Source organism: Gossypium hirsutum, chromosome D04 (assembly GCF_007990345.1).
Source record: "Gossypium hirsutum isolate 1008001.06 chromosome D04, Gossypium_hirsutum_v2.1, whole genome shotgun sequence".
In the NCBI taxonomy this organism is placed as follows: Eukaryota; Viridiplantae; Streptophyta; class Magnoliopsida; order Malvales; family Malvaceae; genus Gossypium; species Gossypium hirsutum.
Window position 1 is genome coordinate 25230866 of NC_053440.1, and position 24772 is coordinate 25255637.

The window sequence follows — 24772 nt, forward strand, 5'->3', positions numbered from 1 at the left end:
CATGTATTTTAATTTGATCAAAGTTAGTCCCTTTACTTTTCAAAATTTAAAATTTTAATCCTCACCAAATGATAATTGTTGAATTCATTAAGGTCTACTACTTCTAAAATTTGATGTGACATTATCATGTGTAATATCATGTCTGTTAATTATTTTCATATATTACTCATTAAAAATTCAGTTAATGAATTAACAACTATCATTTTTGTTAAGATTGAATTTTCAAAATTTGAAAAGTATAGTGACTTAGGATCCAATTGGAGAATATGAACTAAATCTACATTCGTGCACATAGTACAAGACTAGTAATTAAATTTAATCAAATGAATTTAACTGCCATTGTTTGGGTCAGAACTAAAATTTCATATATTAAAAAATAAAATGACTAAAATTGACCAATTCGAAAAAAATTAGAACTAAAATCAATCAAATTAAAGTATAATGACTAAATTTACAACATCTGCAAAGTACAAGGACTACTAGCAAAATTTAACCTAATAATTAAATCATTTTTATAACTAATTATATTTTTAATGTTTTTATTTAAAATGATTGATTATAAAATTTAAAGAGAACAAAAATAAATAAAATAAGAATTAGTTAATAAAATATAAATTTTTATTTAAAATTCGTTTAATAAACAAACTTAAATATTAAATGAGTGCCATAAGGGTTGATGTAACTTGATTGTTTTTTATTAAACCTCATGGTGGAGTTTAAATAGTTTTCCGTTAAATTTAACTTGACATAACTCCAACGGTTAATAAATCCAACTTGTAATTATCCGGATTCAAATGAGACTAGACCCAAACCGACATGATCCTAAACCAGACCCAAAATATTTTATTCCAGCATTAAACAGGTTGATAGGTAATGGGCCTAGTTGATGGAGATCCTAGAAAGAGCCGATATATGAACCAAAGTACTCGACCAAAACCCAGAACTAGTTCACAAGACTTCGAGAAAAATAATTTATGTACCAAAATTTATATGAATGAATGAATACCTTATCCACAAGATGTAAATACAGTACATTCACTATTCTAAACAAATATGGAGCTTTTTTCAGTCAATGGCAACAACCTGTATATAATATATTTTTGTAATGTCTAACAAACTTGTTTGATCAGAGATGAGAGGCCAAGAGATTTTCCATAAAATCTCAATACCATGACCTGCAATTAGCCAAAGTGAACCAAACCAAAGAATCATGAAAAAGCAAAATGACGCAATCAGAGATGGCTGAAGAAATAGATCAATTTTCTATATGCATGCATGCCATTGCTACATTATATGGATGACAACTTCTTTCAAAGATGATTATGGTATGATTACTCAAGCGCAGAAAGAAATCTTAAACTTTAGGTGAAACTAACTGCTTATTTGACGAGGAAAGAAGATACCATTTCGACATAACTTACACGAATCCCGTGGTCCCTTCATTCATCAACGCCTTCAGTTCATCAGCGTATACGCACACATTTACTCCATCTCCCTCAACCTTTAACTGCATCAAGATTCCTGCATAAAAGCACTCTTTCTCTACTCTCTAGAATTAGAAACATCCGCAATATCTTCAAACCCAGGCATGTTTATGCATATAAGATGGTCAAGAAATTCAAAAGATAGATATGGAAAGACGTTCAGTTATAGTCTTATAGATGCAAGGCCAATAAAAATACTAATAAAAAACTCTTGAAATGAATAACATCTATCATGGTCATAAGCCACTAACACCATGGATTCTTTGCAATTTGCAACCATGAACTGCAAACTTATCTCCAAAAGAAAAAAAAAAAACTCCCAATTGAAATGGAATTCAGAAACTACAAAAACAAATAGCATGTGACAAAAAGAAACATCTGAATCCATACATGAGCTGATAAGCATTACTTTTGGAATGGCTTATCAGGTACAAAAAAGAAGGTAAAATTTCACTGTGATGATTAACCAGAATGTCACTTGCATTCAACGACAGCTTCAGCAGCCCGTCGAGGCTTGCTTTTGCGCCTGCTAGCATTTTGTCGATAGCCAACAGATTTTGATGAATCATCAGTGCTCGATTTTGCTGTAATACAATTTTCTTTCTTGACTGAATCTAAGTTTTCTTTTGCCTGCCTTGACCTTTTCCTCTTCCTTCTGTTCTCGGTAGCAGCCTGACTTTTCATCTCTTTGATGGGAACAGAACCTTTCACATCTTCCCCGTCTTCTTCTTTCTTCTCTGCGTCATCTTCATCAACATCATCCTTCGATTGCTTTTGCGGCCTTCCTCTTCTCTTAGATTCTGGAATCTTTTCATCTTCACCACTTCCAGGATCTTCACGAGAAGAAACAATAGTCGGCTTCTTTGCTTTTCCTCTGCCTTTTCTCATTGTACAAGAACCAGTTACAAAACAATCTCAAACAACTGAAGTAGGTTCCTACAAACACAAAGAAATATATTCAGTCCAAAAGAATCCACTTCCAATAACAAATGATCAATGAACACAAGAAAAACAGAGATTATTAAGTGAGAGAGAAACAGGAAATAGCACACTCCATTTCAGAAAGTCACAATATGATTTTGTGTACCATCAGTTAATTTAATGTTCCCTTTTCTAAGAAACAAAGGTAAAACACACCTGAACCTCCACAGAAATTCCTATATGGTTCATCCAACTGCTTTTACCATTTTTTTAATGAATAAGAAATGGATTTTATTGTTATAATTCCACCTCTTTTCCTATATTTTCTGGGACTAAATTGAAAGGATAAAAAACTCAACCAAACTGCTCTCAAAAAGGATTAGTCATTGGATTGGAAAAGAAAAAAAAGATTCAACACAAATAAACCTAATTTCAAACCTAAAAACTGCACAAGAACAGCCCCCAAATCTAAACATCTATAAACTACAAATCCGAGCAATCTTCAAATAAGTGTAATCACGCTAACAATAGAGGAAACCCAAATCAATACAAAAGCCATGGATTCTAAATCTTTTGTTTTATTTACCTTCCTACATGAGAAGAACATCATCTCTCGTTTATTAACTTCAGGTAAAGTAGGTAGACTATAAGATATTAAATCTGTGTTTCAGTATAAATATATATTCTTCATCCCTAATAATTACGTCACCAAACACAGCATTAACTTCTTATAAACCAATACACCGTAAACAAACATTTTACATAATAGCTTTTTAACTACTTTTTCAAGAGAGAACTCCATTGTGTGTGTTTTTTTTAAATGAAACAAGAAAGATGAAACTAACCTTAAAACACACACCAATATTCTGCATCTTTGACACAAAATCCCATTTTTCAGAATCTCATAATGAAAGTCAAGGAAGTTGCTAAAACCCCAAGAAGAAAGAAGAAAATGGACCACGTGTTCCTCTCAATGGTTTTACGAGAATGAAGCCAACAAAGAACAAGATAAGCTTCCCCCCCCCCCCGGCCCCCGCCCCTCGAAAACAATGATCTAAATGAGAAATAAAAGAAAACGCAGATCAGAGAATATAGTTTAAGTTAAAAGGAAACATCATCAAAAAGCACAGTGAGTCTTTTAACAGAGCTAAGGCAAGGTTGAGAAAGAGAAGATTATTAGAAAAAAATTTGGTAGGAAGAAGAAATGGTCAGTGGTAAAAGAAGAGATAAGTGTTAAAAACAAGGGTTCAACTTCAACTTCAAGTTATAGCATTGATATTGAACATTTGATGTACAAACAAAAATTAAAATAGATAAAGGTATTTATTTTGTAGAGTAAAAACCAAAATAGAAAGAAGTAACACACACTTTGCTCACTGTCAAACAACAATGTGGGATGATCATCAATTCATCTAAAAATTTGACTGCTGGTTTTGGGTGGCTTTGACGGAAATGTGTACGGTGATTATTGCATGACAGACAAATATATCTATATAAGTGTTTGTACACAGGATTTTTCCATAGATGGTTACAGATTCTGTGAACTGAGACTTGGTTTAAATCATACGCGCCATAGGAGCGTGAGTGAATTTCAAAGGAAAACGCAAAGGCGCGTTATCTTAGTTTAGAGTAGAGGTGTTCATGGGCTGGGCGGTTCGGCCCGGCCCGACGGCCCACCCGAAATATGAAAGGGTTTGGATAAAAATATAGACCCGAAATATGAGTTTGGGCAAAAAAATGAAGCTCGTTTAGAAAACGGGCCGGGCCTCGAACACCACTTTTTTAGCTCGGGCCTGACCCGGCCCGGCCCGAATATAATAAATATATATATTTTATTTTTAAAAATATTTAAAAATATTTTTTTATTTTTAAAATATTTTTAAAATACTTTTTTTTTTAATTTTCTAAAAATTTTTTTGGTGTTTATTTAAAAAATGGGCAGGCTAGGCCTGGACAAAATTTCAGGCCCATATTTCGGGCCGAGCCTAGGCCTAGGACTCGGGCCAAAATTTTTTTATGGGCCCGACTCGAACCCGGCCCGGCCCGACCCATGAACACCTCTAGTTTAGAGGTAGTGTCACTGTTTTTAGATTAGAAATTTGATTAGCCTCACTCTCCCTTTTATTTATTTAGGATTTTGATAGTTAAAATATACAAACACTAATTACATTTCTTATAATTCCACAACTATATCATAATAAATTTCAAAATATATTAATTTCTAGAAAAAATTATATATATTAATTTCTAGAAAAATTAATATATAAATTTTTCTAAAATTTAATATATTAATTATTTGTCATTTGATTCGCTTCAATAGATCCTTTTAAAAACTAAAATAAAATCATCGTATGTAATATGTGAGTTTAAAAATATATCATAAAATATAATTATTAATAAATTAACAAGAAAAATAAACATACTATATAATTTATATAATTAATCTAGCATTTCATATTTATTGAGCTATTCTCTCTCTAGCAATAAGAATATACTTTTGTTGTGTTTAACGACACATCACTCAACGATTTAGGTTATGCATTAATGCAAGAGGGGAAAGTGATTGCTTATGCTTCTCGACAACTTAAGTCACATGAAAAGAATTATCCTACTCATGGTTTGGAACTTGCAACGGTAGTTTTCGCTCTGAATATTTGGAAACATGACTGCCTCCGGACGTTCTAACGTCCAGAGTGTGAATACTGTAATAGAATGAAAAATTACAAGGTGGTATCCGTAAGTATACGGGTCGAATTGTAATATAGATTTTATAACGAAGTAGGTAAGTACTCCGAGGATCGAACCCAATGGAGGCGAGTACTAAATCAATCTTAACTTAAACAATTAAATATCTAATTAATACTTTAAGTCAATTATAGTACGAAATAAAATAAGAGATAATTTTAGGGTTTCTTAAACTAAGGAAATAAAAAAAAGAGTAAGATTGCAAGAGGTAAAGAAAACTAAAGTGAATCAAATCTGAAGATGGGTGATTTGCTTGCTTCAGCAATATCAATCAACTGCTGTCTTAGGTTCTTTGTCAATCAACTAGTCGCTACCCTAGTAGGATATTTTGATCTTCCACTAAAATAGTGAGTCAACAAGAACTACTTCTCTTTCGACCTCAAAGTCAAGACTAGTTTGGGGGTCAAGGTGTTCACGGATGGGCAATACCAATTTTGGGTTAATTCCCACCTTGATGACTTCTTGGGGTTGTCAGGCCTAGGGTATGTTTCACATTCTTCCTTTCCCAAACAATTGATTCGTTGAATAACCCTACAAAACATTTAAGAGATCATGCTTGCACTTGCTAATCCCCCATAGAAGGATTAGTTTCTCATGACTTTCATAAACAACATGGAATGAATGGAAGAATTAATCATAGAGAATGGATTGAAATAGAGAGTTTTAAGAAAAGCCTGACTGATATTGATAAGCACGAATCCATAGAAGTTGATCTACTTTACAATCAGATCTCTTGAAGAAAACAAATAACTAAAACTAGGAAAACCTAATAAGGAAAGAAAACAAGACTAAATTTAACGGATGAAAACTAGGTTAAAACTTAGATGTGTTTTACATGTGCTAAAGGAATCTATTTATAGCTTTCAGGTGGTCGTCATCTTTCACCCTAGGTTAGTTGACGTTCCCGAGCTTAAAGTTTGATTGTACAGACCAAAACGCCCTTACTCCGTGTTTTATTCACATCACAGAGTTGATGTCACGACACACCATGACCTGTGTTGCGACGTAACAACCAACATGTTCCTCTGTACCCATCTTCAAGAGTATGTCGCGACATTAAAAGCAATTTCTCACTTTCTCTATTTTGCTCTTTATGTTGTGACATTGGATCCTCCATGTTACAACATAGCATCTAGTATTGACCAAAATGCCCTCTAATGGTCTCCTGCACACTCACAAAGTACATTAGCTCTCCCTTAGGCCTCATTCGGCCGTTAAGGTTAATAAAAGACTCGATGTACACATTTTATTGAATGTAAACAAAACTAAATAAACTGAATTAAAAACATAACGAAAATGCTTGTATTCAAGCTCCTTAAATGTAAAAACTAGTTTAATCTACTGCTCCAAATTACGATAGATCAAACTCCTTCACACTTAAGTCATTACTTGTCCTCAAGAAATATAAACAAAGATTACAAAATAAAAAATGACGACCCTTAAACAAGTATGGTACGGGTAATTATTTCGGGGCATATGACTTAGGCATTTTACGTTTACTAACAATTTCAACATGATGAGTAGTTGACTTACCACTTTTGATTACAAACATCTAAGTTCAGTATGTTACAAAAAATACAAGTATTAAGGTTTTCACCTATAGGAATCCATCAACAAATCATACAAGTACTTTGATTATCTGAGCATAATACAAATAGTCGTTTATGTGAATGTTCAGTATGATGTCCATTCATGTATAATGATACTTAGGTCACATAAGGCTTTTCGGCTTGTAACGTTCTGCGACTTAGGACAGGTATGAAATTCAAAAACATTAAGCATCAAAAGGTTACAAACATAAAAATAGTTTGGTACATCGTATTGATCCCTATTCTTCCCCCTTTAGGTCTTACCCGCTTAACGCCTTATTTCTCCTTTTCTCACCTTCCTTGTCTCTCTCTATATAAGAAATCATAGCATGATATAGTAACTAAGGCTAGCCTTACAAGTTTTTTTGTGCACGAATGAACAAGTTTTTATTTCTTTTGTGACTTTGTGACTTTCCTCTTTTTCAATACATCTCACTCATGAATTTTTTCGCTAGTTTAAGACTTTTCCTATTCTTTCCAATTCTCCTTTTGGAATTTTCTTTTTGTTTCGCACATTAGGCTAACTTATAGTTCCTATATCACACCAATCTTTCCTATTTCACTCTAATTTTACAAACTTCACCATAATGTATCTACTTAACCGTCAATACGTATGGCCAAACGTCTATAATTGTGCAATATAGTACCAAAGAAAAAGGACATATACAAATTAACATTTTTAGGCTCTAGGTTTGTACTATGGTTCATCAAGAAGTGTCAAAAGGCCCAAAATTGGTATTAAAGGTGAAGTATAAATAAGACAGCTTTGTGGCTCTGAATGTGTTCCAAACAATGCCTTAGGTCATCCCTAAATATCTCAACATGCATAAATTTAATTAACCAAACAAACACAAATTCAACCATTTATCATTCATACTAGTATGCTCGTTTCCTTATATTTTCCATATCACTTGGTACAGATGATAGCTTAATACCTATTTTGTAAGGCCTCAAAAATAGGTCTAGTAGTTTCGGGTAAGTTTACCGGGTTCTGAGTGAAAATTGGGAATTAATCGAGTTAATTAGTGATTAATAATCTTAATTAGTTAGCTTAATTTCATCTAAAAATCAGTAAATAATATTCCAAAAATAAAAATATTTTTAGAAAAATTAATTTTATGGTTTTAAGTAATCTGTGGGTAAAAATAAATATTTTGGGTTAAATTGGAATTTAAAAATAATTTAAAATGGGGGTTTAATTGGGTGATTTAAAATATTAATTAAATGGGACTAATTTGAAAAACAAGGGAAATGTGTAAGAGATTTTATAGCAAATAAACCATATTTTTAGAATTTTGGAGGGAAATGAGCAAATTGTAAAACAAGGGAAAAGGGGGAGTGGCCTGATGACAAATTCCCCAAATTTTGAAAATTAGGTGGGGGTTTTCAGTTTTAAAAACTTTACAACTACCTCACTTTTCACTCATTTTTCACCCGAATTGAGAGCTTTTTCTTTTTCTTTTTTTGCTTTTTTTCATAAACCAAATATCAAAGAATAGATCTAAACATTTTCTCTCCCAAAATTCTCTCTAAAATCTCTCGAAATAATTTTCATAGTTGGGTAAAAAGTCAGTCGAATTTCTTCAAGAATTTTGATTCAAACTTCCAAATTAGTGATTTGAGTTCAATTTAAGGCAATCCTCATCTATAAACTTGTTTTTAAGTTGATTTCAATCATTATTTGTTAATTAAAGTGGTTATAATGGGTTTTCAACATTAATTTCTTCTTTCTTGAACTTGAGGATCAGCAATGGTGGATCTTTAATTTTGAGTTAGAATCCAAATATTAATGGATTTCTAAGCTCAAAATAGGTTTAATAAGATGTTTTTAATTTAAACCAAAAGATCAAACACATTTTATGGATCAATTTTGAGAAATTCGAATTTGATCAAGAACATGGACAATTTTTCTAGAAAATTGAAACTGATTAAATGATGAAAATTAACACTTAGAATACATGTTATTGGACTAGGAATGAAGATTAGAAGTGGTTTGAGGTGCTAAAAAGGGAGTTTAGTTGAGGAATTCCATATTTCGGCTTTGTTGTGCAACATCGGTAAGGTAGTTGAGAGTAATGATTTAGATTCGTATACTTTATCAAATTTTGTTTTTCTTGTTGTTATTGTTAGTTTGTAATGCATACTTTGTCTCTGTTAAAGCTCCACATCAAGAGGAGGAACATGTAAATCAGAACTAAAGATCAAACTTGCTTGTTTGTGTTGGAACACCGACAACCTTACGGCGCAGCGGAAAAATAAAACATCCGGCGATCCTAACCATGGTGATTCTGAGTAGACAGCGATGCCTCGACAACGAGTAATCTATCTGTTATTGAATCTAGCCGCAATCTATCGTGACCCCGGCCTCTACGTAATCCACCCTGTTGACAATAAACGTAAAGAATCCCAAAAACTATTTTTGAGAAGATTTTGCTTTGACGGCTACTAGACCCACCAAGAAAAGAAAAACGGGATTTTATATCCCTTTTTAAGGCTTCTTAAAATTAAATAAATATATCAACATTTTTTAAACTGAAAATTATAAATACATTAATTATAATAATGATTTCGGTAAACTATATATTTATTTGAATTTATATACTAACCAAATTCATGTTCATTATGCGTACAACAACCTTGTACATATAATGTGTTCGATATTTGATTACCCAATTAAATTAATTCTATAATTAATTTAATTCAAGCGATAACCAAACACAATACCAACTATGTTTTATTCTGTTCATTTCAACTATGGGGTGTGACCCTGTAGGTTCTTGTAACGTTAGCAGTAATACTAGAACGATTCTAATGTTACAAACAATGAGTGGCACCTAGCAATGCATCATTGCTACCTAAGTCACAGGAAATCATGATTCGACATAACCTTTTATGATTAACCTTTCATGCAATAATCCTTAAGTCCTTTATCTCTAGATTGGACACAAGTCATGGAATAGTCACACTTGCATAGTCCATTCCATGTTCCTTAATATCTTAAGTAGACTATGATATACAAATAAGTATGACATCTCATATCAGCTTATTTGAGCATGGCCTTGCATTTCTAGTCTCACTCACTCAAGTGGCCTAAGATATTACTCCCATTATGTAGGAAGGACTTATCCTATATCGATCAACCATATCCCTCTACACAGATTGTGGTATATCCAACATCAGCCTTTATAGAACAACCAGTTACGGTGTACGTTTGACTGTATCAAAATACACAACTCACGATGTTGGGATTATGATGATCTCAAGTCTGAGGATTATATACATATTAATCACTATGAGCAATGTTGTGACAATTACATAATAATCCAAGAAGCATACTCATAACAGGTCAGTCCAATATGTTGTTCTCTAACACACATATTCATGCATCGATCTTGACATTCCATATCAATGACAACTCTTTATCATCAATCAACTACATGTTAGTCTTAATGCATTATTGTTGTCCTAGCCAACAATAATACTTGACTAAGGACCTTTTAAGAATAATCATATTATTCTCAGGACATTACTATAAAACAATTTATTTATGCACACAGAAAAGAAACTGAAATAATAATGGTAACGCCTTATATTAATAAACATGATAAATCAAGTATGTCATTACAACCATCTCATGATTGATCTTTGTGCATACTCTAACAGTTTGAACACATTTTTGCTTAAAGAGCTAAATGTGGAGGTGAGTGTATTAGGGGCAATTTGGTAAATTGGTCTAATTATGTGTTAAAGTAAAGGTTTAATTGGTGATATTAATGACTTAATTGCATATTGGATGGTTGGATTTGCAAAAATAGGTTTTATTTTATAAAAGAACAAAATGGCAATTGGTTTGGTAAGTTGTGTATTATGCTTTTAGCATAATTAAATTGTATGGAATAAATTGATATTTGGAGCATGAATTACTGATTTATTGAACCTTTGATAAAGGTGTTCTAATTGGTGTATGAATATTGGGAAAATGATATTTGCTATGCTTAATTTTATTGATGTTAAAGTTGCTTAGCAACATGTTTTTACTTGTATTTTAACATCTTAAATTAAGTGCTTAAACATCAGATTTTATGCCTTGTATGTATGATTATATTGGCAACATTGCATGGTGGATCCATTGGATATAGTTGGCATGCCATAGGATTTGTGAATACTCACCATTATTTGTGCTATTGTGAGCATATGGATCTTCGTGGACTGATTTGTTTGGAAGTAGATAAAAGAGTGTTGAGCTTAAGTCTCCACTCATCGGGTTACTTGAGGTGCTATAAGGGAGCATGTGGCTTCGGCCTGCTAAATTTGGAGGTCTGTATTTGATTTGTGGGAGTTCGGAGATCCGTTTATCTAATATGATCACATGTTTACTTATTGCCATGGATGCATTATGCCAATATAATTGATTGATTGTATCAATATAATTGAATGTTTATGTGTTAAAAGTTGATTTTTACATGCCATGGAAAAAAAATAATTCTTAATTCTTGAAATAACATGTGATGTTATGGTGTAATGTTAACATGTTGTGATTGAAAATTTAATGCTTAACTGCTTTTATTTATGCATGATTGAGTGCAAATTACTTGATGTTTTTACTATCATTCATTGAGTTTTTTAAGCTCACACCCTCACATTTCGTGTAGAAAATTTCCGGGCGTAAGGATTCAAGAAGCGAGTGCAAGGGTGATCCATGAATAAGACTCGGTAGTGGCTTAAAAAATTTACTTTAGAGACTATATAAGTACATTATGATGCTTTTGGGACTAGTGTTATTTTACTCGTAACGGACATTGGACATTAAATTTTTTACTTTATTTTAGTGATTTTATAATTGCATTAATACATTTTATGTCTAATTGATGTTTGATTTATGGTATGTTGATGAGTGTTTGTACGGTGGTTGATAACACGGTGTATGAAACATGTATTTTATACTAACAATGTTTAATTGAAGCTTACCATGGAGTGAATTGCTTGCAACTAAGGTATGTAGCTTGTGTAAATTAATTGGTGTTTGCTAAGCGTGTAATTGGGTGTTAAATTTTGATTAATTGTTGCATATTTATTGGAAATAAATTAAATTAGAGATGTGTGGATGTTTATGGAAATTAATTGTAGCTATTTCAAGTTTAATGGGTAAGTAAAATATGTAAAATTGGGTAATTAAAACGAAATTTTGAAAAAATAGGTGCAATAGTTTGCACACAGGCATGTGGGTTTTTGGGGGTTTTATTTTTGGTTTTTGTAATCTAGTATTCTAATTTGTTTAATTTATAATTTAGTCCTAAAACTTGATTAGATTAGTTGAAGCCTTTAATGATAGGGAAACTTAGTAATATTCTAGGATTAGACTTGTAATTGTTAATATTTGGTAGAAACGCTCTTAATTTTTAATTTTAAAAATATGCTAAAAGTTTATAAAAGTTACGATTTAGTCCCTAATAATAAAACTTGAATTAGACATAGTAAATGAACTCAAATTAAGCTGAAACTTTTAGGGCTTACATAATTTGACTAAAAGAAGGTTGGAACCTATTTAGAAATAAAATTAGGATAGTTTAACCTTAGGTGATAAAATGACCAAAATACCCTTAGGTGTAAATACTTAGAAAAAAGTTTAAAAATGGTTCACAAATTACTTCCACATTAATAAATGATAGTTAATTAGTCATAAATGAGGTGTTCTAATGTTGGGGTGTGCGTTGTGTGGTTGTTAGCTGGAGAGTCACTTCGGTGGCTAATGTAATGCTTTGAATTCAGGCCGGTTAGTCTCGGTCGGGTTTGGGGTGTTACATATTTACAGTGTAACAAACAAAAATTTAGTGGTTTAATAATAAAAAATTTAAAATCTCGTATTATCATGCCAAATTTATTCATAAACACAAACAACCTGTGTACATGCTCCTAACCAATCACTTGTATTTCTACAAGCTCAAGCACACAAAAAATAAGAAAAATTAAAAGAACATGTAAAATTTTGAAGCAAATTTTTCTATGTTACCCCCCACACTTTAGTTAACACATTGTCTTCAATGTGTAGCCCAATAATAAATAAGGAAGAAAATTACCCGATTGATCGTGGTCATTTGAACTCCTATTGGTGGGTGCTTCCTCCTTTGATCGTTGAAAGTTCGAAATTGTTTGTGTCTCCTTCGTATTGGGTTCCTACAGAGAAAAATTAACAAAATATGACAAAACTAAAAGAAAATCTACTTATTAATCTTACTACTACAAAGTCTAAATTTCAATCATCCAAAAAATTAATACAAATTTTTTAAAAAAAATAGTTCAATCATCCTCCTCATCGTCCATCTGCTCATCCTCTTCTTCTTCTCCTTTCTTTTCACTTTCCTGTGCTTTTTCATCTTGTTCATATTCATCGGATCGAACATATCAGGTGTATAATTGGGGACTCGTATGTTATTTTGCCTAGCAAACTCTTGAAAAATTAGACCTGATTCTTGCATCCACTGAATCATCCAATCTAACTTTAGATGATTGTTCTCACCAACATCTTGTTGAGCTTGTTCCAACCTTTGTGACGAGGTGGGTGTAGTTTTCGTTTCTTGCTATTGCTTGTTCCCATGTTTGATCTGTTTGGTCCACAACTCAATGTATTACTGGAACAAGGTGTCTTCGATAATACTTCGTGATGGTTTCAACTACTGTTTAGTTGACATCTTAGGTACACTTGTATTTTTGCATAAAGCCGTAACTAGATGAGGAAATAACACTCCCACCTTTTGGCTATTAATGCATCTTCCCATGTTCTGGTGGATCCATTTGCCAACACACACCTGCTTTTTCTGCAAAATAGCATAGAGTAAAATTGCTCTAAAAGTATTAATGTTAGAAATACTTAAAGCAGATACAATTCGTGCGCAAATGAAATAAATCCACATCTTAGCCTAAGGGAACATAATGGCTTGATGAAAAGATACTAGATATTAGTACCTACGCGATACTTCCATTCACCCCTTCCGTCAGTTAAAAAGTTTATAATACTATCCATATCTATGTCTCAAAATATTCTAATTTAGTTTCATCGATGAAATCATTTTCGTAATATGAAACATTATAAAATTCACAAATTATTCGAGGGGTTACTCTCACCTCTTTCCCTTGTACAAGTACTGTATCCCATATATGTGATAACTCTTGAAAAGAGTTATATTTCAGGCTTCTAAACTGAAGTATTTGCTTGCAATTAAGAAAGCATGTTTGCATTTTAGACTTATTACTAAAGCATTACATACTAAAGCTTATATTGTGTTTTAACTATAAATTTATGTTACTTTTAATTGTTGAAAAGAAGTTTGATAGTATTTGGTAGTAGATGCAGGTAGGATGAAAGAGGCAAGAAGAAGAAAAGAGAACGAAGGAGGTGAAACATTGCCATGGCAAATGGTGGGATAGATTGCCAACAGAAATGTCATGACAGTTTCAGGAAGATGGCGCAACACTCAATCTAGGTCACTCTCAGCCAGTTGTATTTGTACCAAATAAATCACCCTAAAAAAGAGGAGCAAAGTATGTGTGTTGAGATCTACCCTGTAAAAGGAGGAGAGAGAAGATAAGGACACACGGATTGTAAGGAGAAAAGAAAAGAAGGAGAGCAGTTCCTCTCTCTGCAATAGAATCCTGTGGAGAAATTGCATAGAAAATTCAGAAAAGAAGAAGAGGGTAGCAAATAAAAAGAGGAGTTGACAGTCGCAAAGAAGGGGAAGAGAAATCTGCCTTGGGTTTTATGTAAAATCTTGATAAGAAGCTAGAGTGTAGCGAGAACTTCCTACAGTTCTAGCTTTATTCTGTTTTTCTTGGTTTTAATTTCTGTGATTCGTAAAACTTGAAGAATGTTGATGAATAGTTTAATTTTGGATTTCATTGGCCAACCCATGAGCTAATTATCTTTGGGTTGGAATTATTTGGGTCATTACTGAATTATCTGTAATGCCCGTGATAAGATTTTGATTAAAATTACTATCTAATTTGATTTATGCTTATTTTGAATGCATGCATGCATGCAAGTTTTTGGTTGTAACACCCCTAAACCGTATCTGTTTCTGAAATACCGCACAAACTGAACATTAAACATACATTTCATTCATTGACATAAACATGATATAAACCATTCATTCATATACATAGTGTCCTTAAATCAAGCCCTCGAGGCCCTAAAAATACATTAGAAACAATTCGAGACCAAATTGGAAACAGTTGGAAAGTATAAGAAAAAGTTAGAATAATTTGATTGCAGGGGTCACATAGTTGTATGCCCCACACAGCTGAGACACATGCCCGTGTCTCAACCCATGTAATAATAGAAATAGGGGCACATGGTCGTGTCCCAGCCCGTGTCCTCACTCGTGTAACTCTCTAAGTTGGGTCACAAGGCCAAGTCACATGCCCGTGTGCCAGACCGTCTGCTAGGCCATGTAATAGCTTGATTTGAATGTAATAGAACCTACAGGGGACACAAGACCGTGTTGTCAGGCCGCATGTCACACACAGCTGAGTGATATTCATGTGTTTCAGGCCGTGTGGACATGAATTTAGCCAAATTCAAGCCATTTCCAATAGCAAATCATGCATACACCTAAAGGCATTTTATGCACATAATCAATACATCAAAACATGAGCAAAACCTACATGAAATGACCAATTCAATAGTCCAAAAACATTCAACCAATATGCCATACAAGGTACCTCAAAAGCAAACATCAAAGCTTACTTACATATGCATACTTTACCACATTTCAATCATAAACATCTAGTTCAATACCATCTCAAAACATACCATATCTTGACCATATTGAAACCAATTCATCACATACAATTTTCGCCATTCAAGCATGCATCACAAGTACCAAAATGACTCAATCCAACCAACATCAAGTGGTACTAAAACAACTTATACATGCCAAAATCATCAACTAAGATTCAACTAGATGCCAATACAAGTCCATCTATACATGCCATTATAACCTTGGCCAAAACATAAAAAACTATAGATATTTATGCTAGATAGTGTGATAGATCTCCGATGAGCTTCCAAACTGATCAAACTTTCAATTATCTATAAAACGTAGGAAAGAAAACTACATAAGCATATAATGCTTACTAAGGTCGTAAAACATGAAACCCATTTCATCTAAATAAAATAAGTATAAGCATAATGTAATCCAACCACAAGCTTGGCACAAGCCTAAGCACCATCACCAACACAAGTTAGTGCATTCCAAGATAATTCATTTGAATTAAACATAAGGTAAGCCATTTATACATGAAAATACTTCATTTGAATTCATCATTTCCTTTCCATGAATTCATAATATAGTTCATTTAAACACTTACCATTCTTTTCCTTTTCATTCCTGTTGAACCACTTAGAATATCATCGAATACTCGGGAAAGCTCACACAAAGTGTGCTTAAACATATATCTGTAACCTTTCCTTTACATCGTTGCTCACACGAGTTGTGGGTCAAAATGTAAGCTATGCAATACTGCTCACACGAGCTATGGAGTATCCGCAACAAATGCAGGACCTCAGCCATCAGTAGTACATTCAAGACTAGCACCTGAAACATGAAATCCCTAATGACATGTCATTTGTATCCTACGAATTCCTAAGGTTCAACCGGGACTCGATAACTATCAGGGCATTGTTGAATATTCATCATTCAGTTACATGAAAACTAACACATTAACATATAATTTAAATAGCATTAAAATGATATTTAGTCATACGAACTTACCTTATCGACAAAGGCGTAAAAATGAGATCGACTAATCCAAGGCTTTAGCTTTTCCTCAATCTAGATCCGTACATAGTCTATCTTGATCTAAATAGAAAAATTCAACCCATTTAATACTTCTATTATTCAATTCAATCCATATTCATACTTTTGAAACATTACTATTTTACCCCTAACATTTTAACTTTTCACAATTTAGTTCTAAAGCTCAAAAATTGAAATCTAAGCATTTTCATCTTTTATTCAAGCTATCCAATTTCATTAGAGACCTATATCCATCATTTCATAAATTTAACATGAACTTTTACTACTTTTACAAATAAGTCCCTAAATGTCATTTTCATCAAAAATCACTTTACAAAACTTTATCAACAATGACTCATAATCTTTCATTAAACATCAAGAATCAAGTAATAACATTCATGGTATAATTCTAATTCTTTAACAGTTTTGCAAATTGATCATCGGGCTAGCTAGATTAAGCTATAACGATCCTGAAAACATAAAAATCATTAAAAATGATGTTAAAATTCAAACCATGCAAGCTTGGGACTTGGACGAACCTTTGAGCATCAAAAATGGAGTTTTCTAACCCTATTTTTGGTGGAGGATGAAATAATGAAGATGATACAATTGTTTTCTTTATTTTAGTTTCTTTAATTTATTTAATTACTATTTTATCCTTTATAAATAACTATATCAAACACCAATTTCTTGCCCATCTTTGTCCATAAACTATTTGAATGGTCTAATTACCATCTAAGTCCTCTCACTTTAAATTTTTATAGCCATTTGACCCTTTTTACTAATATAACTCCACCTTTGCACCTTTTACGATTTAGTCCTTTTCACTTAATTAAGCATGCAAACATCGAAATTTATTAACAAAATTTTAATATGAGCCTTCTAAAAGTACTGTTCCTATTTTATTAAAAACGAGCTGTTACATTGGTAGTAGGAGCAATTAGGACAAAAGAGGCAAGAAGAGGAAAAAAGAACGAAGGAGGTGAAACATTGCCATGGCAAATGGTGAGACAGATTGCCAACAGAAATGTCTTGGAAATTCCAAGAAGATGATGCAACACTCAATCCACATCACTCTCAGCTAACTGTACGTGTACCAGATAAATAACCCTAAAAAGATGAGCAAAATATTCTCTACTTGTTCTTTGTGAAGTGCCATGACATTTGGATTACTTTGTCATTTTTTCAGTTATAATTGATATTATTAGTTCATTCATTAATTCCCTTCATCAATTTATACTTTGTTTCATTTGCACAGTTTAATTAGTTAAATCTACATTAAAACATTACCAATTGTAATCAATTTCTTATCCCTGTGGAGACGATACTCACTCATCATTGGATTACTTGAATCGATGTGTACACTTGCACATTTGCATTATATATTTACATGCAACAAGTTTTTGGTGCCATTGTCGGGGATCGAAACATTGGTCCAAAAATGCTCCCATCGATGATATCTAATCAAATGCCATATTTCTTTACACAAAATCATCGATGGATCAAATCCCGTCTCTTGAATAAGTTTTTTTACTTGAAGTTTAATAAAATTCTTTGCAACATCTTGATTTGGAAAAGTAGAGGGATTTTGAACCATCGATGGCTCTATTTCCATTGTTCGCCTAACTTTTCTAGGAGGCATAATATTTCAATCCTAACAACTTGCTAAATAAATAATTCAATGAAAGAGTAAAAAGTTTGAGTTTAGGAACCCTTAACCTTGAATGTATAGTCAAAGTCCATTTGAATTCCTTGCTTGCCCATGATGTGCCCATTCCTTATTACACCAAGTTTGTGAAAGGAAATTTGGGAAATTTAGGGTTTAAAGTTTAGGGGATGTTGATAGATCTGAGAGAGTTTGAGGGGTTAAGGGTTTAAAAAATGTTTTAATTAGGAGTAAATAGGAGTTTAAGTTGTAAAATAGGGTTTTAAAGGTTTAAAAATCGGGTAAAATTAGTGTTTAAGTCGCCAGGTTAAGCAATGGGTCGAGTTAACCTTGCAAAAAATTGTAGTGATGTCGCGACATTGGGGTTTCGTTTCGCGACACATCTTCCAATTTGGAGATTCTCAGGGACTATTTGCTTCGTCGCAACTTGCTATTGTGATGTCATGATGATTACTCTATTTCAACCCAAAACTCCATCTTAAGGATGTTTCAATCTAAAAATAAACCTAAATAAAATAAAAGTTAAAATCTAAACTATGTGGTTAGTTAAGTATACAGTAATTTACAAATATCATGCAACAATTCACAAATTTTAAGTTATACTGCCAGATTTATCCAACAGTATTGTCAATTCACCCATGGAAGATTTTTTTATTCTATCAATGTTTGTCCATCGTCCATTGTGCCATTTTGCCCTTGCTCATTTGTCTCGTTCCTTGAACCAGTTTATTCTTTTTGTATTCATAAGAGGAAACATTTTTATTGATTTGGGAACGTTAGAAATAGATAAGTTTTTACAATGCTCCTTTAATTTCCTCCTAGTTCAGTTGATAGCCATATTTGAAGGTTTCAATCTCACCATTAATTTTCATTGTCAACTCATTTTTCTCTAAATCAATGATGGATCTAGAAGTGGACAGGAAAGGTCTTCCTAGTAAGATTGGTATTTCACAATCTTCCTCAAAGTCAAGTACTACAAAATCTGCAAGAATAATAATGCTTCACACCTTGACTAGCACATCTTCGAGTACCTTCTTTGGGTGTAATGAAGACTTGCTAGCCAATTATAAAGTTATTTGAGTTGCTTTAAGATTTCCTAACTCGAGTTGTTCAAAAATTTATAAGGGCATTAAATTAATATTAGCTCCTATCACATAGGGCTATATTAAAGTGAATACTCCCTATTTCTATGGGAATGTAAAATTGCCTGGGTCTTTCACTTTTTGCGGTACTTGTCTGGAAATAATTACACTATAGGAAGCATTTAAATTAACCTATTCTCCTACCTTTATTTTCTTATGTCTTGCCATTATCTCTTTTAAAAACTTGGCGTACTTGGGAACCTTCTCAATTAACTCGATCAATGGTAGGTTAACATTTAAGGTTTTAAAACAATTAAAAAAAAACTTACAAATTCATCCTCATCCTGCTTTTATCTTTGTTCTAATTGTGATGGGAATGGGACTTTTGTGATTTCTGCATCTTTAAGTGTCTCTTTTCCTATCTCAGCCGCTAGTGCATTCTCCTCTTTTGGTTCAGGTCCATTTTCTACTTCTTGGGAGTTAGCTTGAGGTTCCTCAGTATTATCCGTAGTTAGCTCTGGGGTAGGTATTTATGGGTTACTCAGTACTTTTCCCAATCAGAGTGCTATAGCTTTCACATGCTCTTTACCTTCCCTCCAAGGATTATCCTCTGGATTGTTAGGGATACCTATTCCAATTTGTCTTTTAATGTCGCCCATCATGCTCATCAATTGGCTCATTTGATCTTCAAGCTTAGTCAATGTTCTAGTTGAGTTAGTGCACTCAGATTGCATCTTTTTGACATCTATTCTCATAAACTGCAGCTCTCCATCAATTTTATCCAGACGTTGACCACATGCAATATGGTTGCTTGGGTTGGTTCTATCTTAAGGTTTCTACAAGTAAGGATGTTGATAATTAGTATTTTTAACTTGATTTGAACTATTACCTCCTTCTTGGTTTCCTCTCCATCTCAAATTTGGGTGATCTCTCTAGCCGGGATTGTATGTATTTGAATAAAGGTCCACCCCTATTCCGGATGTAATTTATATTCTCAGAAAGATTATTGATATAATGGAAGAGTGGCTTGTCTCCTTCATGCATAGAAAGTGTAGAAGCAGATTCAATACGGTTGAGTCAATCCACTATTTGCTGATACTTATCATCCTCTTAAATAACTTTGACTGTAATGGGTTTTTGGCCATATATGAATCATTCAGTTGGCCACTGACAGGAGTTTAATGCCATATTTTCAATCATTTCGTACATGTCCTCGTATGTCCTATTCATAAGGGCTCCTTCTACTACTCCGTCTAATCCAGATCGTGCGTTTGCATCCAACCCGTTATAAAATATTTGTAATCTCATCCACTCAGGAAATCCGTTGTGTGGGTATTTTTGAATCAACATCTTCAAACATTCCCACGCCTCATTAAAAATTTCTCCCTCCATCTGTTTAAAGATAGCGATCTCTCTTCTTAGTTGGACTACTTTACTAATTGGGAAAAAATTTTGTAAGAACTTTCCAGTGAGTTCATCGCATGTCGTGATAGACCTTGGTGCCTACGAGTCTAACTAAGAAAAAATGTTATCAATCAAAGAAAAGGGGAACAACCGAAGATGAATAGTGTCATCAGTGACCCCAATATATTTAAAAGTATCACAGAGTTGAAGAAACCGTTTCAAATTTTGACTAGGGCCTTCTGTCGTAGTGCCCCTAAATTAAAGATTATTTTGGATCATTTGTATCATCACCGGTTTGATCTCAAAATTATTAGCTGTAATCGTCGGTCATGCTATACTTTCTTGAACCATGTCCCAACTTGGTAGGGCATTGTCCCTTAGATTTCTCTCATTTTGAACCATATGAACGTTTGAGTGTAGTTGTGGTATTGGTGGGTCTCTTAAGGCGTTATCGTCAGCGTCGCCGAACAATAGATTGTCATGTAAGACGTTACCTATAGCGGGTGGTGGTTGTTCTTGCATCTGCTGTTGCTGCTATCGGTGATTCCTTCAGATTATTTTCTCTACATCTGTGGCTACTACAATAGGTTGGTCCCTACTGCTAGTCATACACTAAACCCAAAAAGGAAGTTAGTAGCAATAAATGGGATAAAATCATATTTATAAACTACAAATTTCTTAATTATTCCTTTAAAGTGCAAAAATTAAAATTAACCTAATGGTGTTGCCTCCCCGACAACAGTGCCAACAACTTGATTGCCTCTGGATGTACTAACATCTAGAGTGTGAATACTGCAATAGAATAAAAAACTAAAAGGCGGTATCCGCAAGCATACGGGTCAAGTTGTATTATAGATTTTACAACGAAATAGGTAAGTACTCTGAGCATCGTACCTAAGGGAGGCAAGTACTAAATCAATCTTAACTTAAATAATTAAAGATATAATTAATACTTTAAGTCAATTATAGTACAAAAGTAAAATAAGAGATAATTTTAGGGTTTCTTAAACTAAGAAAATAAAAGAACAAAAAAAGAGTAAAATTGCAAGAGATAGAGGGAAATAAAGTGAATCAAATTTGAAGATGGGTGATTAGCTTGATTTAGCGATCTCAATCAACTAGTCACTACCCTAGCAGGATCTTTCGATCTTCCACTAACATAGTGAGTCAACAAAAACTACTTACCTTACGACCTTATAGTCCAGACTGGTTTTTGGTCAAGGTGTTCATGAATGGGCAATACCAATTTTGGGTTAATTTCCACCTTGATGACTTCCTAAGGATGTCAAGCCTATGGTTTGTTTCACATTCTTCCTTTCCTAAGCAATTGATCCATTGAATAACCCTACAAAAGAGTTAAGAGATCATGTTGATCTCCTTTACAATCAGATCTCTTGAAGAAAAAAATAACTAAAACTAGGAAAACCTAAGAAGGAAAGAAAACAAGACTAAATTTAACAGAAGAAAACTAGGTTAAAACTTAGATGTGTTTTACATGTGCCAAAGGGACCTATTTATAGCCTTCAAGTGGCCAAAATACACTCTAATGATCTTCTGCACACTCACAAAGTAAGTTAGCTCTCTCTTAGGCCTCATTCGGCCCTTAAGGTTAATAAAAGACTTTATGTGCACATTTTATTGAATGTAAACAAAACTAAAGAAATTGAATTAAAAACATAACAAAAATGCTTGTATTAAAGCTGCTTAAATGTGAAAACTAGTTTAATATGCTGCACCAAAGTATGACAGATCAAGACACTACTTGTATGAGGAAAAATGCCATATTTTCACTAATCATAAAAGTCTTAAATACTTGCTGACAAAGAGAAATTGAATTTGAGATAGCACAGATGGCTCGAATTGCTTAAAGACTATGATTTGATCATTGACTATCATCTGGGTAAAGCCAATGTTGTAATAGATACTTTGATTCGAAAATCCTTGTTTTCTTTAATGAATACCTGTTTGACTTTAGAGCAAGATGGTTCTATTTTTTGAGTTGAGAGCTAAACTCGCATTTCTTCAGAAGATCTAGGAGCTGTAAGAAGATGATTCTCAGTTGCAAGAGAAACACATTTTTTTAAAACAATTAGACCACGAAGTTTAGTATAGGTGATAATGGGAGTTTATACTTTTGGAACCATTTGTATGTATCGAAGAATTCAAAGTTGAAATGAGACATTTTACACAAACCCCACAATAGTACTTATACGATACATTCAGGTGGCAACCAGATGTACAATGATTAGAAACCATTGTACTGGTGGTTAGGAATAAAAAGAGAGATCACAAAATATGTGGCAAAATATCTGGTACGTCAGAAGTTTAAGATAGAGCATCAGGTTTCGTTAGGTTTATTGTGCCTATAATGATTCTGGATTGGAAATGAGAATGAGTCACTATGGATTTCGTATCAGGTTTGTCTTTAACATTGAAAAAGAAAGATGCAGTTTGGGTGATAGTTGATAGGTTGACTAAATTAGCTCACTTCATTACTATAAGAATAGATTATTCACTCAAGAAATTAGTTGAAATATATATCTTTGATATCGTGAGATTGCACGGTGTACCTTTGTCAATTATTTCAAATCAGGATCTGGGATTTACCTCCAGATTTTTGAGTAAGCTACACGAAGTTCCGTGCACTAAGTTAAATTTTAGTACGACATTTCACCCTCAGACTGATGGACAATCAGAGTGAGTGATTCAGATGCTGGAGGATATGTTGCGTTGTTGTGTGATTGAATTTGAAGGTAGATGGAAAAGATTCTTATTGATAGTTGAGTTTGCTTACAAAAATAGTTACCTGTCCAGCATCAGAATGACACCTTACAAGGCTTTATATGGTTGTAAACGTAAAACTTCTCTATGCTAGTCAGAGTTGAGTGAAAGAAAGCTGACATGAATTGACTTGATATGTGAAATAAAAAAGAAAGTCTAAGTTTATTCGAGATTATTTGAAAGCTGCTTTTGACCGAAAAAAGTGTTATGTTGATTTGAAAAGAAAAAACATTGAATTTGAAGTTGGCGATAAAGTCTTTCTAAAAGTGTCATCTTGGAAAAAGGTTTTGTATTTCAGTAAGAAAGGAAAGCTTAGTCCGAGGTTTATTGGGCTGTATGAAATTCTTGAGAGAATTGGACCTGTTGCTTACTAATTAGCTTTGCCTTCAAAACTAGACAAGATTCATAATGTCTTTCATGTATCGATGCTATGAAGATATAAATCTAATCCCTCTCATGTGATAACTCTTGATGAAATTGAGTTGTAGGCTGATTTAACATATGGTGAAGAACCAATTAAGATTTTTTTAGGAAGTAAAAGAGTTGAGAAATAAATACATGATGTTAATGAAATTAATGTGACATCATCACGGTACATAAGAGGGGTTATGTGAGAGCCAAAAGAAATAACAAAATCCCAAAACCCTCATCTTTTTCAGGTAAATTTTGAGGATAAAATTTCTTAAGGGGGAGAGCTGTAGCAGCTCAATTTTCAGTGGTGCAAAAAAAGTGATAAATATTAAATATTAATATTTACAAAGTTGGTATAATAGAATATTAACATTTAGCCCTTCAATTTTATCTATTAATTACTCAATTACAGTATAGGGAGTAAATTGTAAAAGTCTTATCGCTATAGGTTTTAAATTTCCTAAAGATTTAGGGACTTAAATTTCAATTAACCAAAGGTCCAAAATGACAATTTAACCATTTTGGAATATGTGTTAGTGGATGATGATGATTTATGCACGAAAGTAGGATTAGTCATTAGTTAAGTTAATTAACCTAACTTAATTAAAGCTTAATTATACTATATATACTAAAGTTAGTGGAAAAACCTAAACATCATATTCATCTTCTTCCTCTTGCCATCCAAATGAAAAGAAAAACCTAGAGAAAACCTCACACAATTTGATCCTTGATTCGGTAAGATTTCTAAGTCCTTTTCTTGTAATTTTTATTTTTTTGAGGTCATGGGAGCTTGATTTAGGTAGCCCATGTGCCAATTTGCAAAATATTTAATGTTTTTTTTAAGTTTTTATTGTGGATTTCTTGAAGAAATTGGTGTTAAATTGATACATTTTAAGCT

At 33.0% G+C, this 24772-nt stretch overlaps 1 protein-coding gene and 1 non-coding gene across 3 annotated transcripts; one reads left to right on the forward strand and one right to left on the reverse strand.

Moving 5' to 3' along the window:
* Window positions 1-1662: 1662 nt before the first annotated feature.
* On the reverse strand, window positions 1663-3695 carry LOC107898482 (KS1 protein). Of its 2 annotated transcripts, none has more exons than XM_016823939.2 (2): window positions 3251-3695; window positions 1663-2420 (listed from the first exon to the last, which is right to left on the reverse strand). In XM_016823939.2, exon 2 carries the CDS (start codon window positions 2370-2372, stop codon window positions 1959-1961), a length of 414 nt encoding a protein of 137 aa, XP_016679428.1. In that variant the 5' UTR covers window positions 2373-2420; window positions 3251-3695; the 3' UTR covers window positions 1663-1958. The 2 variants fall into 2 exon arrangements, with proteins under 2 accessions (XP_016679428.1, XP_016679429.1); XM_016823940.2 differs by lacking the exon at window positions 3251-3695 and adding an exon at window positions 2992-3205.
* A 16901-nt stretch (window positions 3696-20596) lies between these two features.
* On the forward strand, window positions 20597-20703 carry LOC121216506 (small nucleolar RNA R71). Its single transcript, XR_005912687.1, has one exon. It is a non-coding gene; the product is annotated as a small nucleolar RNA R71 (small nucleolar RNA).
* The last annotated feature ends 4069 nt before the right edge of the window (window positions 20704-24772 follow it).

Coding starts and splice junctions, on each gene's coding strand:
- LOC107898482 (XM_016823939.2), bottom strand. CDS start 2,372: ATGAGAAAAGGCAGAGGAAAAGCAAAGAAGCCGACTATTGTTTCTTCT.